The 17,486-nt window shown below is 44.2% G+C and overlaps 1 protein-coding gene across 10 annotated transcripts in view; it reads left to right on the top strand.

The window, feature by feature from the left end:
* The window catches only part of ELAVL2 (ELAV like RNA binding protein 2), a 165,246-nt gene that overhangs the window by 33,346 nt on the left and 114,414 nt on the right, over positions 1-17,486 (top strand). For 2 of the 10 annotated variants that reach the window (XM_081894537.1, XM_081894536.1), the window contains exon 1: positions 62-234. The exons of 3 other annotated variants lie outside the window; for them this stretch is intronic. In XM_081894537.1, the coding sequence (XP_081750663.1) occupies positions 211-234 (24 nt within the window). In that variant the 5' untranslated portion in view covers positions 62-210. Of the gene's footprint in view, positions 1-61; positions 235-1,152; positions 1,253-17,486 lie in introns of those variants that run through there. 5 more of the 10 variants (XM_081894544.1, XM_081894546.1, XM_081894539.1 and 2 more) reach the window with 5 other exon arrangements.

The raw sequence follows: 17,486 nt of genomic DNA, 5'->3' as shown, positions 1-17,486 counted from the left end.
CCACAGTGGCGCAGGCGCACTTCGAGAGCACCCCCTGTTGTCACTCAAAAACTGCTCCAGGGGGCCGTTCATTTATTTTATTTTTCCCGCCGGCGCCCGACTGGAGTTCTGTGCTAGGACGTTGCTCGCTTGCACCGAGAGTATTCTTGCACTAAAAACGCCGGAGGCCAGATTTTATTTTATTTCTGCAAGGGTGCACGACCGGCTGTGATGACCGCTAGCAGACACTGCAAAGTTAGTATATTGCCTTAAGTCTTGGAATGCTTTTTAAGAGGCAGGGGGTTGTCGTACATCGACATACATACTATTTATCTGTACTGAAAGCGAAACAGGATTTTAGGCCAATCCTGTGCGCACTTGCAAAGACACCTCGCTTCTTTCAGTAGGCCTTTCAAAGCAGTATGCGTTGGGGACACGGTTTTAGTTTGCAATCCTCGACGTCTACCGGAGAGTAAGGCTGATGTGATTCTGCATAGCCATGCATATAGGTTTATGTCGTACTTAATTTGGAAAACGTCGCTGGCATTGCAGTGGCGTCGGACCGTTTGCAGACGCGAAATCTAAACCAAGTCCGCAAGGTTCCGTGCAGTGCGTAACTCCATCCGGATCTGGTCAGATGCAAGTGTTAATGGACAGCGTTTCTTCGAAACGAAAAGCCCCACCGACCTCGCGTTAACTTGCACAGTTATAATGGGACCGCATGTGCAGTTTCTGGAGAGCAGGCCGTGCCGAGCTCGGCGGGGCCTCCCGGAGACAGCTTGCAACGGCTGTCTGGCTAGGAGAACTTAAACAGGGAGGTCATAAAGTCGTTGCAAAGGAAACCTTGCTCGGGCAATGCTTTTTCTTCTTCCTTTCTCGTAGTAGCCGCGGGGCTGTCGTCGGGTTTGCAAAACGGGGGCGATTTTCAACGTTGGTGCGAAAGTAACAGGTCTCCGGTTGCAGGGAGTCGTTTGCGCCCTTCCTGGGGTTGCACGTGGAGGAAAGGCGGGGCGGAGGAGCCCAGCCCAGGGGCTAAAGTGGCCGCGCGCGTGGTTCCGCTGGCGCGCCTGGCGCCTCTGATTAGCGCCCTCCCTTCCCTCCTTAGCAGCGCGCGCGCGCGCAGGTGTGAGGTGAGGCGGCCGCAGCTGCAAGCAGTTGGCTGCGGTAGGGTAAAGGCAGGTGCGCGCGCGCCGCCCCGCGTCCTCCGCAGGGTTCCTTCGGAAGGGCGCCAGAACGTCGGAAGAAGACCGTCGCCTTTTTTGACCTTGGTCAGGTTAGCTGTTTATCCTCGAGAAGTTAAATGTTTCATTTCTTTCCAGCTAGCCAACAAGCCTGTTTGTGTGGAGCTGTGAACGGCTGGTCCCCCCCTTTTGTTTCCTGGGGGGCGAGGGGCGTGTTGGTGGGTTGGGGAGGGGTTGAGAAGGGGATGGCGATTTTTAAGTTTCTGTTTCCTTGCCTTTTCTTTCTCTTGGTGAAGGTCGTTCTCTTTGCTAGTGGCTTGGGTAAAGGTGCATTTGAAAATCAGGATTTCGTGTGAACGTGTGGCTTCTGGGAGTGCCAGAGTTGTAAGCTGGTATGCAAACCAGAGGGCATATGTTCATTTGCACATATTCCAGGAAGGGCTGTAAATCTTTGGTAAGAGTGCATGCTTTGCACGTGGAAAATCCCAGGTCTAACCCCTTTGCAACTTCCAAGTCGGACTGGCAGAAGCTCTTGCCAGAAATTCTGCAGAGCTGGTGCCAGTTATTGTAGAGAAATAAAACCAATAGTCTCCACTTTGTGAAAGGCAGCGTTCTCTGTACATGCAGAATTACTGATTCTCCCCCCTTGCAGAATGCTGTGTTGGCATTACAGTATGTGGAGACCAAGTATTTCAGATTTCTAGAATTATATATATATATATATTCATCAGCACATTGGGCAAAGCTGGAATGAGAGCTCAAGGAGGTGCACTCCAAACTTCAAAGAGGAGGCTGTAGCACGTCAGATTGCACTCTTGTGTGCACAGCTCTCTGCGTGCAGCCCCATAGGCCCTTTGCAACAACTTAATGATTATTATTTTTTTTGCTATCGGGAATCAAAGCAAAGCAGCTAATAGTCAACATTAGCTATTATTAACTGCTGTTTGACTCAGAACCTTGAGAATAAAGGTGTTTAATGTATTCAGTGCAATTCTTAATGACATTAAGGTTGCAACCTTGGGCTTGGAGATAAGCGTCAGTGGGGCTTCCTTTTGAGGAGACATGCTTGAAAAATCCCAAGTCATCCTAATGCTTGTTGTGCTCGCCTATCACAGTATTGAAAGACAGGAGCAGGTTTAAAATTCTGTGTGCAGATTTTTTCCTTCCATCAAAAGACTTGGGTATTCTTTTAAAATAAGAGCTGAACGTTGGGGGGGGAGTTTCCCCCCTTTTTCTTTCAGGTGGAGGCAAATTCTCCCTGTGCGTGTGGCTGCACACATTTGCTTCTAGAAAGGCAAGTGTACTATTCCTAAGTGCCATCTTGCTGAAATTACTCCAGAAATCCACATTGACTTTCAGTCCTTACTGATGTTAGAAGGAATCTCTTGCTAAAGGCTGCGGATGCAGGTGCTGAGCTTTAATTTCCTTTTAGGCGGAAATTATTGTAGTTAGACCTTTTGAGACTGGGGCTTTCTCAGGTCTTCTGGTTTGGGTATGGGAAATATGCAGGTTTCTTTCAGTACAGCTGAAAACCATTCAGCATAATTGGAAGTAAGAGTTCAGGAGAGGCAGATGGCTTAAGATCACAAAGAGATGAGGTTTGCTAGAGTCTTGGATTGGAGGCAATATTTGAGTGAACGAGCTTGCATGGGAATGATAGCGTCTTCTCAAGTCTGCAGGAGGACTGCGTTTAAATGCTTGGCCACAAAACTGGTGGTGTCCTTTCCAAAACTGTATAGTTAATGGGGCGTATTCTAAAGTCAAGTTCTCTTGATCTGAAATGACATTGTTCGTTAGCTCCGGAGAACAGCCTCACACAGCTTGCCAAAAGTTTTGGAGAACAACTTCACCTTCCTTCCTCATTTGCCTTTCTGGCTGGGGCCTAAATTTCATTGAAAGCAGTGAGCATTATTTAGCATACGTCAGATTGTGCAGCTGATGAGGCAAGTCTTCTTTAAAGCACCGCCCTTCCTCTATGACAGCAACATCTGATCATCCAGATGTTTCTGAACTACAACTCTTGACCGTAGCTGGCATATCCAATAGCCGGGGATGGTGGGAGTTGCTCAGTAACAGCTGGAAGCCCAAAGGTCTTCACGCCTGTTCTTAGCTAACTGGTAAGAAATGGTAGTCAGGGATGAATGTGAAAACACCCCCCCCCCCAACTTTTGTGTTACATCTGCTTCTCTCATGACACATAGCACACTTCCATTAAATTTATATCACTTCAGCCAGCATATTTCCCTCAGGATAGACTTCCTCTGTAACTTTAAATTAGCAATGGGAAACTTGGGCCTTGAAGATGTTTCTGGATTCGAATTTGAACCTACCATTGGCCAAGCTGGCTGGGACTGATGAGTCCAGCAACATCTGGCGGGCCACACATTCCCCATCATTGCTTTAAATCCTACAATAATTCTTTGCAAGGGGAAGGATATTCCTAGAAATCTGGACTCTCATTTCCCACAAACTTTGGCATCGGAGCAGTGTTTCCCAAACTTAGGTCTCCAGCTGTTTTTTTGACTACAACTGCCATCATCCCTAGCTAGCAGGACCAGCGGCCAAGGATGATGGGGATTGTAGTCCAAAAACAGCTGGAGATCTAAGTTTGGGAAACACTGATCTAGAGTGCAGAAGAGTAACTTTAGCCAGTTTATTAGGGTTTCATAATTTTATATTGCAAAAAAAAATCCCCTGAGACTGCTTTGTCGCGGTCAACGCTTGCTGTTTAAATGATTCCATCATGTATCTTTGATTTTAGAAAAGTGGTTCACAGCATTTGAACTGTTAAAGGGCAAACTCGGAGCAAGCTCCAGAACCGGGTTTCATTACTTGTCGCCTGCAAGACCGAAATTCAGCCCAGCAGCTGTGCATTGGGAGTCTTCCAAGAAATGTTGTTTTCTGCCACCTGTGGGCGGTATTGTCAAGCTGGCAGACCACAATGCTTAAGGTTGGAGGGTTGTGTTTGGCCTGCTCTGCAAGCAAGATTATGGAGTGCGGCTTGCATTTCAAGTAAGAAGGGGAACCTTTCGAATGGCAAGTCCTGTAAGAAAGGCTCTCTTCTGTTGGTAAAAGGCATCTTAAGCAGAGCTACTGACACAATTTATGGGATGCCTTCATGGCTCCCCTTCAAGCCGGAACTCAATTTCGGCGCTTCTCAGGTGGGTTCCATTGCTATTATAAGAGAACAAGGGGTGAGTTCCGGCACCTCTTTTTCTAGAAAAACAGCACTTGGGTGCCTGTATAAAGTAATCTGAGCTTGCTTTCATAATTAACCATAATGTACAAGTGAGAGCATGATGAGTAATGTGTCAATCTGCAGAGCCAGAGGAATGGAATCTTTATTTTCCTAATATAAATGGGGAAATAGCCGGTTGACATCTTCTTTTGCCTTTCAACTGGTTGAAGCAAGTGGCTCAACTTTGTTAACGTCTACTGCTGAGAGTTTGACTCATTACCCTCAACCACTCCTACAGCCTTGCTTTAGAGAAATGAATCACAGAGGAGAGGTTATTGGCTTGGCAGTGAGCAGAAATTGAAAATGCCACGTTGCAAAGAAAGCAAGCAGTCGGAGCTGGATTTGAAGAGGAGGAAATTGCCAGTAGACACAAATCTGCCTTCTGCCCACACCAAGCCTGTATAACTAAAATTAAGGTGGACCTTTGGCTCTCTGAGAAGAGGTAGAGAATAGAGGCAGATAATTCAAAGGGGGGAGGAACTTGTGTGTCTGTTTAAGTGCAACATGGGGACTTAATACATATGGGGAACAGGACAAGGAATTGAAAGTTCCCAAGGTTATGTACACAGAAACCTTGAACTGATAAGATCTGCCCCTGAAACGAAGCAATAACTCCAATTTGCAAGCTGCCATACTTTTATTCTTGCAGAAAAATGTTGCATTCCATTTGCAAAGCTGAACCAGAATTGGTCATCTTGGTGTTCTGGTGAATCCAGTGCCTTTTGCTCTGTTTGCCTACTGGATGATCTCTGGGTGCTTTGCTTCAGTACCCAAGATTCTGACTCCCAGTTGTTTTAAAACAACGCCTGACAAAACGGCCCCTTTCCTCACAGGTTGTGCTTCTGAAATTAAGAAAGGTTGGGGCTCAGTTCCGGTATTCAACACAAATTCCCGAGCTCTGAATTCTTTAGCGTGTCTTTTGCCGGTGACTCTGTTTTGGGGTTCTAGTAAAACAAGAAACCTCAAAGTGTATCCCACAAACCTGAAGTATGTGCCTCTACCCTGTTTCTGGGATTCAAATGCAGTCATACCTCTAGTTACGTACCGCTCTGGTTACGTAACTTTCAGGTTATGAACGCAGCAAACCTGGAAGTGTTTATTTCTGGGTTCGCTGCACACGCAGAAGCGATCTACGCGCTTCGCACATGTGCAGAAGCGATAGGTGCACTTTGCGCATGCACAGTAGTGACACTCTACTTATGTACTTTTCAGGGTGCGAACGGCACCCTGGAACGGATCACGTTTGTAAGTAGAGTTACCACTGTAATAGTTTACTGGCAGCAGGAGCATCCCCAAGCAGCTTAAAATGAATGGTAGGTTTATGTTTAGGATAGCAGAAGTGGTCAAAGGTGAAATTTAAAACAAAAGTGGAGAATACCAGCAAACTAAAATAAACAACATAAGGTGATTGGTAATGGGTATTTAACTTCATTTCTGTCATATTATTTCCCTCCCCCCACCGCCCAGCTAAAAAAAATAAAATCAAGAAAGGATTAATATAAAGAGAATATAACAGAACGATGACTTTTACTTAGGAGGAAATCTTTCTTAGAAAAAAGAAAGAAATGCATTTTGGATTTGGGGGTGATGAAGTATGACTATTTGTCCTTTTCTGTTGGTAGAGTGTGAGATTCTTAATCTCAGGATAGTGAGTTCGAGACCTACATTAGGCAAAAAATTCCTGTATTGTTGGACTAAATGATTCTCATGGTTCCTTACAGCCCTTCAATTCAGATTTTACTATCCTCCTTTTCCCCATACAGTGGTACCTCGGGTTAAGTACTTAATTTGTTCCGGAGGTCCGTTCTTAACCTGAAACTGTTCTTAACCTGAAGCACCACTTTAGCTAATGGGGCCTCCTGCCGCTGCCGCGCCGCCAGAGCACGATTTCTGTTCTCTTCCTGAAGCAAAGTTCTTAACCCGAGGTAATATTTCTGGGTTAGCGGAGTCTGTAACCTGAAGCGTATGTAACCCGAGGTACCACTGCACTGTTTTTTAATGTGCCAGCAGCTTTTTCTAAACATTGGTTTTATTGCACAAAAGTTTAATTTTCGAATTGCTTCCACCAAACGTTTGTGTTTGAGCAACCGTTTTAAATTTTAGCAAAACTGATGGACTTGCAGCTCAATCCAATGCATGAGTAGTCGGAAGGTCTGTTAAATTCAAAGTCGTGGAAAGGTGATTGCAGCTTTAGTGGCCAGTTAAGATCATCACACGATTGCTACTGTATTAGTCAAGGATAAAAAACAAATGACCTTCAGATCTGCTCAGGACTGAATTTTGTGTGTGTGCAATTATTCTGCAAGTGCCCCCCTGCATAATTAAGCATGGAATTTCCATTTATGCAGATGGGTGAGGATATATGCATACTGTTGACAAAATGCATTTGGCCTTTTGCTACACTCGGTTTGTACACCTTACCTGACAGATGTGATGTGTGATGCCCATATGATTTCAGATCTTTGCAAGATGAATCAAATGTTTGGACGGGGGTGGATGGGTGAGAGAGGGTGGGACTATATGTGTAAATAGTTGAGTTGTGAGGGCAAACATTTAAACAAAGATTGAGAGGCATCTGTTTCCAGTTTGAAAATAATAATAATAGTAAATTCACCCCTAGATCAAATGTTTTCCGAAGCTCTTGAGCAGATGGAGCAAGATACCTGAATGAAAAGGTATTTGCTTGTTAAGTAATCCTATGTCTAAAAGCCGAATGAATAGACTCCATTGGTGTTTCAGGTGTAAGTCAACTTCCTATGTCGCTGCTTTTAATATTTCTCTGTGTGGCAAGTGAGATCAATTGTCAATGACCTTGAGGATGGAAAAGAGTTGTATTGTCATTTAAAGGGTTTGAAATACCCTTTAAATTTCCCCTTACAAAAGCCGTTTTGTATATACACTTGAACTGATGTTTTCTTTTATGGTGATGCTTGTCAGCTGTAGTGGATTTGTGTGTGAATAAAAAAGGGCTTTTTATTCTACTTCGGCACTACAAAAAATTAGTCTTCAGTGCAGCCAGAAAGCCTGGTTTTTTAAAAAAATAAATAAAATGCCAGTTGACATTTGAACAAGTCTCTCCTTTATTAGTCAGGTTTGTGTGTAACCTGTGGGTGGTACGCAGTTAAATCTTGCTCAGAGTAGACCAATTAAAGTTAATGGACCTAACATTGTCGTATTACTTTCAGTGGGTCAGCTCTGAGTAAAATACAGTTGAATACCACCCTGTACCAAAAAAACTACAATAAAAAGCTCAATACTGTAACCTGTTTATATTATGCAAATTAAATTATAAATTATATTATGCAAATTAAAGACACGCACATAATTTTTACATTTTGCATAATTACATCTCTTCCCCCCCCCCCAAGCTATGGGGATTGGTAGTGTGTAAAGCAGCAAATCTCCATGCTTAAACTGGGAGTTTTGCTCAGCATTCTCTTCCAAGTATTGCCTACATGAACTCTTAAATATTTCTTCTCAGCCATAAGGGCTCTTCAAGGAAACGTGCAGTTTTCAGGATGCTAAATTCCATGCCCGGCTCCACATTTTGCACACTTTGCCGTTTGTGTTATGCTCTGTGAGTTTTGGTGCAAGCTCCGTCCTCTCTTGTGAAGCAGAAAGCTTCTGACATTCAGATAAATCCTGAGACTCTTGCCTGAAATTCGTAGTCTCCCTCATGAACTTCCTGTTACAATTAGCATTGAGACACATGGTATACCTTTTGTTTCCTCTTTGAAATGGTTCCTAAAAGCGCGTGACAAACTTGCCCAGACCCAAGGCATGGTATTCCCCCTTCCTCTTACGTTCTGCTTTGTTGTGAACGCAAAATAATTAGTTGTACTTCAGAATTTGCAGCCATACTGAGAAGGGAATTTCTCTTGCACATTCTTTACCACCCATCGTAAAATATTGCATGTTTTGCTGGATTGCCTGCTGAAGGTTTTTTTTCTTTTGGCCTGTTTTGCTGATCTCTCCTGGTGAGAGAAACTGCAGTTGACAGATGGTTTTACTTTCATTTTAAGTCTCCATGGCTGTTTCTCTTCTCCGGGTGAATATTTTGTTTTCCGCAAATGGTTAAACCTTCTAGATGTTAAAGTTTCTGTTCTGTATCCTTGACAGCGATGACCATTCTTTGCTTCTCTTGCTTGCCCTGGGCACAAATAAACACAGAGCTTTCTTTCTTGTGAGTTTTAAACATTGCATTAAGTATTACGGAAGAGGAACCCAAAACCGAATTTTGAATTCAGTTCTGTTCTTGTTCGGGGTGTGTGCGTGTGAATTATCTAGATTACACTTTCTGGTTGGAATGGCTGTGTGTTTCTGTCACCAGGCTACTGAAGCAGAAAGTAGTTTTTTAAGCGGACCACAATATTGTACCCCAAACATTTGCTTTAAAACAATGGAAGATACGGTAGTTAAAAGCAAAACAAAAAACCACATGGGTGTGCTGGAGAGCAGGGACTGATATTTTATCTCTTTCTGGAGAGAGAAATTGCCATTATGCTGCCAGTATTTGAAGATCATCCTATGCTACTAGCCCAGCAGGCGTTGTTGTCAAATTGCTGGGACTCCAGCATCTAATGGATTACAACTGGAGCTAGACTTCTGTAATATCTGCCAAATTACACAAACAGAAAGCAACTGCAGGCTTGCTATTCTGCCTTGCTCGACACAGATAGTTTTAGCAAGTAACGTTCAGGTTTGGCCTGCAATTTTCGAGCATGCATTCTTAGGAAGTAAGTCCTGTTGGGCTTGGGGAATGGGCAGCAGGGTGGGTTCAAAATAAATACGCTTAGGTTTCTGTGGCATTTGGCGAGGTGTTGTTGTTGTTGTTATTAAATTTCTATACTGCCCTTCATCTGAAGATCACAGGGCGGTTTGTAATATAAAAACACAGTTTCCTGCAAGATTTTCATTTCAGCTCTTCAGACTCCACAGTAGTGTTAATATAATCTGCGCCTTTTGTGGTGTGCAGCTGAGATTTTAAGTAGCCTTCAGGTGCGTTAATGCTATCCCAGAGTAAAGAGAGGTTCGACTTAAAAGCCACTTTGGGTGTATAAAGCTCTGGAAAATGTTTGGCAGACGTCTCTTAGGACCCTGTTCTGTTGGAAGATTCAGAACAGGCAAAGGAAGTGCGCACAGCACATTGTTAAAACAATGGCGTTTGCTTCCACAATATATAGTGACTAAGCACTAAACTTGCTGGAAACTCGAAATGTGTTGCAGTGTAAGTGTATGGGAGCAACTGTCATAAAAAGTAATAATAATAATAATAGTTTCCCCAGCCACTCTGGGTGGCTTTTAATCAAGTGTTAAAAACAATACAGCATTAAATATTAAAAACTCCCCTAAACAAGGCTGCCTTCAGATATCTTTTAAAGAGAAGATAGCTGCTTATTTCCTTCACATCTGAAGGGAGGGCGTTCCACAGGGCGGGGCCACTACTGAGAAGGCCCTCTGTTTGGTTCCCTGTAACCTTATTTTTCGCAATGAGGGAACCGCCAGAAGGCCCTCGGCGCTGGATCTCAGTGTCCAGGATGAAGGATGGGGGTGGAGACGCTCCTTCAGGTCTACTGGACCGAGGCCATTTAGGGCTTTAAAGGTCAGCACCAACACTTTGAATTGTGCTCGGAAACGTACTGGGAGCCAATGTTGTTAGGTACAGAACCTAGTTACAGTCCTTGGAGTTCCTGTTTGTTTGCTTTAAAAAAAACAAATGTTTGCTGGAATCCTAGAGGGCATTCCAACCCTCTTTAAGTAGGGGTTTCCCAAAATTAGGATGTATGAAATGTTTTGCTAATGCAGGGAAAAGTCAAAATATTTATCTTCCTAGCTTTCTGGGAGGGAAACATGTTTAAATTGGATCTGCACTGGAGGAACCAGAACAGGCACCCCCAAACTCGGCCCTCCAGATGTTTTGGGACTACAACTCCCATCATCCCCACCTAGCAGGAACAGTGGTCAGGGATGATGGGAATTGTAGTCCCAAAACAGCGGGAGGGCCAAGTTTTGGAAATGCTGCCTTAGAGTGTTTCCTGCCCCCCAAATAGCTTCCTGCCCTCCAAAAAATGATAGGGTTAGTTTGCATTGATTGAATGTTTGGGCACTTAAGACCTTGATGTTGGGAACAGGGTGCCTATGGCCATCGCAGATGCCCCTGGATTTACAGTTTTTGCCCATCCCTGACCTTTGGCCACGTTGGCTGGGGTGGGAGTGCCAGCATCACCCATCCTTGCTTTTATGCTAAGTGAAAACAGCAAGGAGTCTTGCAGCGCCTTAAGCTAACACGTTTATTTTGGCATAAGCTTTTTTGAGCGCTCGCTTCATCAGACATATGATATAATCCCACATTGCCAGGCATATATGCACACATGGTGAGAGGATGGAGAGGCGTTGCGGGGGGTGGGGAGGCAGAGGAAAACAAAATGCAAAAACAGAAAGGAAGAACACAGTGATAAGTAACAGCAAATTAGTGACAATAAACCAGGCTGTGTTGCTGATAACACAAACATCCTGTAAAGTCTGTAATTTCAATTCAAGCACCGGTGATAGATATTGTTTCTGTCCTTTTTGCATTTTGTTATCCGCTGGCGTGACTCCTCTCTGTTCTCCCTTCCCTTCTTCACCCCCCAATTTCTAATTCTGTGTGTATAAATAATGCTTTCTGGTTTGGGATTTTACTTTATGTGAATTTTAGGCCTACAAAAGTCATAATAAATGTGTTAATCTTTAACATGCTGCAAAAGACTCTCTGTGCTGCAGTGGACTGACATGACTGCCCCTCTGGAAATTTATTTATGCTAAGCAGTGTTTGTGTTGCATGGGTCTGCCGTGGAAGTAATTACGGCTTACAAATGATTCCAATGGAAAACGCTTTAATTTATAATTTTAATTATAACTTGGAATTCAGTTCTGCTCATCCTGCAGGCACATCCTTAAAATAGATCGATGGTTTTAGCACCAGGAGTGTGCAGGGTGTCCTGCAAATAAGAAAAAGCAAAAGACAGAGATCCCTGTCCCAAGCAATTTGCAGACGAAATTGAAGAAGAAGAAAATATGAAATGCCCAACATTTGGTACTTTCGTTTCTGCACTTTTTAAGGCACCCAGTGTGGCTGGGACAACCCAGTCAGATGGGCAGGGTACAAATAATAAAATAATTATAATAATAATTGGTATACTGCTATCAGGATTCATAGTCTGATTCTAACTACATTTATTTACTTGGAAGAAAGTCCCATTGATTTCCATAGGACTTGCTCCCTGAAAAGCTGCACAGAATTGCAGTCTCCATAGTTTAGTTGTCAGCAGCAAATTCTTGAATGCATGGCAGCTACTGGATTAAAATGGCCTAGGGGACCCCCCCCCAACTTGTACAATATTGCAGTTGAGAAAACACATTCTGGAAGTATGGCAACCATCTGAAATTTCCAGACACTTCCTTTTTAAACACAAACACACACACACACACACACACACACACTGGTACCTCAGGTTACATATGCTCCAGGTTACAGCCTCCGCTAACCCAGAAATAGTACCTCGGGTTAAGAACTTTGCTCCAGGATGAGAACAGAAATTGCGCAGCTGCGGCAGGAGGCCCCATTAGCTAAAGTGGTGCTTCAGGTTAAGAACAGTTTCAGGTTAAGAACGGACCTCCAGAACGAATTAAGTACGTAACTAGATGTACCACTGTGTGTGTGTGTGTAAATCATTTTTATACGATTTTCAAAAAATATAAACATGCAACAAAAAAACAGTACAGAATCCAAATATCAAGATTACTCTGAATCTCCTGGCTTACCTCCATCCCTTCCCTGGGTTCTTTTAGTTCTATTTTCAAGTGCATATCAATACTTCTCCAATTTTTAATCTTCCTAAGTTACCTATACAGTCTGTTACATTACAAGTGTATTTAAAATCCTGCTAATATTTTGACCTGCTTACAATGATTTTTTATATACATTATATGCAGAGATCTCCAGACTCTTAAGCTGTAGTCAGGCTTGGGCTACAATAGGCACAGGCAAACTTGGCCCTCCAGTTTTTTTGGGACTACAGTTCCCATCATCCCTGACCACTGGTCCTGTTAGCTAGGGATGGTGGGAGTTGTAGTCCCAAGACATCTGGAGGGCCGAGTTTTCCTATGGCTGGGCTACAACCAAGTACCTCAAATAATTGTTTGGCTAAGAGATACGATATGCATACTTAGAAATTGAGTTGCACAGATATCAATAAGATGCATGCTGAAAACGAAGGTGTCATTTGCTGTTTACGTAACTTCATGCTAGTCCCGTCCATTTCGGGGGGTCATGGGCCAGCTGGATGCTGAGGGGTGGGGGTGGGGGAGGCGCCAGCTTGTGAACCTGCCAAGGGAAGAGGTCTCAGAGCCAAGGGATTGGTGGTGGGATGATAACGAAGGAGAAGAGAGCAGCTCAGACTAATACTAATAATACCCCACCCACCTCTGGGTGGCTTCCAGCAAAAGATAAAAGCATAATAAAACATCAAACATATATAAACTTCCTGATACAGGGCTGCGTTACAGGGGCTGATGTCTGAGCATGCGATGGACCAGTGCAATGCATTAACGCATGAGACAACTTCCATTGACCTGTTTCTAACCTGAGTATTGGACCTGTTTAAGCATCATGGACCGGCTGGATGCTATGGGGTGGGTGGGGGGCATCAGCTGGGGAACCCCTGAGAGAAGAAGGCTCAGAGCCCTGGGGAGTGAGGGTGGGATGATGATGATGAGGGAGAAGAGGGAGCAGACTAGAAGGAGGAGGTGTTGGAAGTGGAAGGGGCAACAGGGTTTAGTGAGTAGGAAGAGGCTGGGGCAGAGAGCAGTCCAAAATAGAGGCAGGAGAGGAGGAGGAGGAAGGGGTCAAGAGGCAGAGATGAGCCAGGATGCAGAAGAAGCTGGGAGGTCTCCTCCTCCTACTGGGGCCATCTTCCACCACCACCCCTGGTCTTCCAGAACAAGAAGAGGTATGAAGAGGGCAGAGCCAAAGACAGATGCGTCAGCATAGTCTTAGATTTCCTGGGAAAGCGGGGACCTTTGTTCCCCACAACTGCCTCACAGGGGCTGCTGTAACAACAACAACAACAACAACAACAATTAATAGTAATAATAATAAAATTTATCTCTACCCCACCCATCTGGCTTGGTTTCCACAGCCACTCTGGGTGGCTTCCAACAGAACATTAAAAACAGAATAAAACATCAAACATTAAAAACTTCCCTAAAAAGGGCTGCCTTCACATGTCTTCTGAAAGTTGGATACAGTGGTACCACGGGTTAAGAACTTAATTCGTTCCAGAGGTCCATTCTAAATCTGAAACTGTTCTTAACCTGAAGCATCACTTTAGCTAATGAGACCTGCTGCTGTGCCGCTGGAGCACGATTTCTGTTCTCATCCTGTAGCAAAGTTCTTAACCCGAGGTACTATTTCTGGGTTAGCGGAGTCTGTAACCTGAAGCGTCTGAAACCCGAGGTACCACTGTAGTTGTTTATTTCCTTGACATCTGATGGGAGGGTGTTCCACAGGGCGGGCGCCACCACCGAGAAGGCCCTCTGCCTGGTTCCCTGTAACTTTGCTTCTTGCGGTGAGGGAACCGCCATAAGGTCCTCGGAGCTGGACCTCGGTGTCCGGGCTGAACGATGGGGTGGAGAGGCTCCTTCAGGTATACTGGACCAAGGCCATTTAGGGCTTTAATGGTCAACACCAACACTTTGAATTGTGCTTGGAAACGTACTATAAATGTCTATAAAGTGTCTTCAGGTGTACTTAAAGAAAACCACACCTATGAAATATATTTTTTTCTTATAAAATGAGTGAAGCATTTTGATGTGAACAATTTTAAAAAATATGCTTTTATGCAAGCTAGTTTAGTATTAGGGAATGGAAATGTACTTGGAGATTAACGTGTTTGTATAAGGCTGTGTTCTCATGCAATCAGGGCTAGGATCTGGCTGGAACGCTCTGTAGGATGTTAGCATATTAATACATTTCGGAACCAGCTTTTGCTCTTGAAAAACACTTGGGTTGTTCTGACGAATGTGTCCTGAAGCATTTGGTGCTGGTTTGTAGCACACTGATATGCTTATATACTTACTGCATGTATGGCTAGAGGGTTCTGAAATTGTCTTTGGTGCAGCAGCCCCAAGATAACATCTTTGAGTCGCTTGCTGTTTATAGTGTCTTGAGATTGCAGAGAAGGAAGCACAGAATAGTGTGTGGGTGCTCAGAAAGAAACCCTGGGACAGGGGATTGGATGCCGCTGTGCTGAGAGAAACCGGAAGAACATTGTAGGGTGGAATAAATTAGCTTAATGTTTCACCAAGACTGCAAACCGTAAAAAATAGTATCTAAAGCTCATTTGACCATGTGCATTATGTTACATTTCAAACCCAAGTGAAGATTGTGTGCCTTATAGCAGTGAACATTGGAACTTCAAGGGGCATTTTGGACAGTTTTGTGGAAGAAGCTTCTAGTTCAGGCATCCCCAAACTCGGCCCTCCAGATGTTTCGGGACTGCAACACCCATCATCCCTGACCACTGGTCCTGTTAGCTAGGGATGATGGGAGTTGTAGTCCCAAAACATCTGGAGGGCCGAGTTTGGGGATGTCTGTTCTAGTTCCTCCAGTTTGGGTCAAATTTAAACATGTTTCGCTCCCAGAAAGCTAGGAAGATAAATATTTTGACTTTTCCCAGCATTAGCAAAACATTTTATATGTCCTAATTGCAAGGCGGAGAAAGATATTTAAGACTTGATTCACTTTTTTCTATATGTACAATTCACTGTAAATTTTGAACCTGCAAGCATAATCAATTAAAAGGTAGGAGGCGGGTATTCTATAATTTTATCTAGTATTTCCCCCCAGAGTCTGAAATGCGCAGCGGGCTCATATTAACAGCTTGCACCTGCCATTAACTTGCAACTAACGTAATAATGGATTCCCTTGCCATTTTCAACAACCTTTTTGTATCTGTCTAATCAAGGGCGTAGAAAATTCCAGTCTCTAAAATTTTCCGTTAGAAAAGCCTCACAGTTTTCCTGTATTGAAAAAAAGATATTCTTATAGCAGTTTGAGGAGAGGAAATGAAAAGCGTCGTAGCTACTGAAGTCCTTTTACCATGCCCATGTCAAGGACTGAAGTTAAAAGTAGTTTGAAAAGTGATGCATCTGCAGTGTCATCAAACTGATAATAAAAGCAGAACACTCTTTCATATTCAAGAATGGCAAGCAAATTTCCATCTCTTATTGGCACCACGCTTCGATATTTTTGGCTCTCCCTCACAGTAGAGAGTGTGGTGCAGGCCTGTGCATCTAGGCTGTTTAAATGCAAAAGGCAAGCAGGAATAAAACCTACTGAAAAAGAGTCTTGCATTTAAATGTGCAAAAAGTGGCGTGCAATCTCAGCAAAAGGTTTAATCACTGAGGAGTCTCTGTGGTCAGTCTAGCTAGCCTGTTGTGAGGAAACAGGGACGTCTCTGCCAAGTTTTTATCACTCCTCCAACAAACGTCTCATGGCCACAGATTCCTCGTCTCCGGGTGAAAGTTTCTAAACACTTTTAAAAAAGCAGCCCCTTGCAGAGCGTGTTAGTCATTTGGGTTATCCAGTGATTAAACTGTAAGTTTTGTAATTGGTTTTTGCATCCCTCCCCCCCCTTTTGGGGCTCATTTTTGGAGTGCAGCTTCTTAAGCGAGACAATTTTGTTGGAGCCCATGATGAGGGATTTCAGCTGTCCTGTTGGGCTTGGGGATTTTGGTCTGGTTTGCATTCAGTCGTAATTAAAATCAAATAATACGAACAAGCAGCATAGTTAGTGCATGCTGCTCATGACCAGCGCTGGAATTTCACCAGGTGCTTTTTGCACATGGCTTTAGGCCACTTGCGACCAGGTGAAGATGCACGGATGCCAGGATGATGTCTCCACCATCTGGAGGTCCATCCTTAGATTTTGACTGTTTTCACACACTAGCAACACATCCTGTAGAATTCCATTATATTTTGTCTGCACAATCGGAATGAATTTCAGGAAGCAAAAAGTCATACTGAAACATACAACGTTCTGTTTTGGTGACTGGCAGCCATTTGGCACCTAGCTTATACAGTGGTACCTCGGGTTAAGTACTTAATTCGTTCCGGAGGTCCGTTCTTAACCTGAGACTGTTCTTAACCTGAAGCACCACTTTAGTTAATGGGGGCTCTCGCTGCCGCCGTGCTGCCGGAGCACGATTTCTGTTCTCATCCTGAAGCAAAGTACTTAACCTGAGGTAATATTTCTGGGTTAGCGGAGTCTGTAACCTGAAGCGTATGTAACCTGAGGTACCACTGTATATCTAGAGTTTCTAACACTGCTTATGATGATAGAAATATACTATTTTAAAGTGTGGCAGTTGCACTTAGTTGCTGCGGATAATAACTTCTAGTAGACCTATCATCCACATATTGGTTTAACCCTCTCCTAAACCCATCTGAGGGATGCGGGTGGCGCTGTGGGTAAAACCTCAGCACCTAGGACTTGCCGATCGCATGGTCGGCAGTTCGAATCCCCGCGGTGGGGTGCGCTCCTGTCGTTCGGTCCCAGCGCCTGCCAACCTAGCAGTTCGAAAGCACCCTCGGGTGCAAGTAGATAAATAGGGACCGCTTACCAGCGGGAAGGTAAACGGCGTTCCGTGTGCTGCGCTGGCTCGCCAGATGCAGCTTGTCATGCTGGCCACGTGACCCGGAAGTGTCTGCGGACAGCGCTGGCTCCCGGGCTCTAGAGTGAGATGAGCGCACAACCCTAGAGTCTGGCAAGACTGGCCCGTACGGGCAGGGGTACCTTTACCTTTACCTTAAACCCGTCTGAACATGACCATATCCCATGGCAGTGAACTTAACAAATGCATGTTTTGAGAAATTCTTCCCTTTTGTCCTTGGTGTGAAATACTGCAGTTCATTGGGTAACCGGTGAGCTCTGTCATGAGAGAGGATTCTCTCTGCCTGTTTCCTTGGTGCTATTCAAAGTTTCACACATCTCCCCCCCCCCCCCCAGGAAAACCTAAAAAAGGACCAAAACACTTTTCAACTTTCC

The sequence above is a fragment of the Podarcis melisellensis genome, assembly GCF_964234715.1.
Source record: "Podarcis melisellensis genome assembly, chromosome: 17".
NCBI lineage: Eukaryota > Metazoa > Chordata > Lepidosauria > Squamata > Lacertidae > Podarcis > Podarcis melisellensis.
The sequence above is the reverse complement of the archived record's forward strand: the minus strand, read 5'-3'. Positions and strand labels throughout refer to the sequence as shown.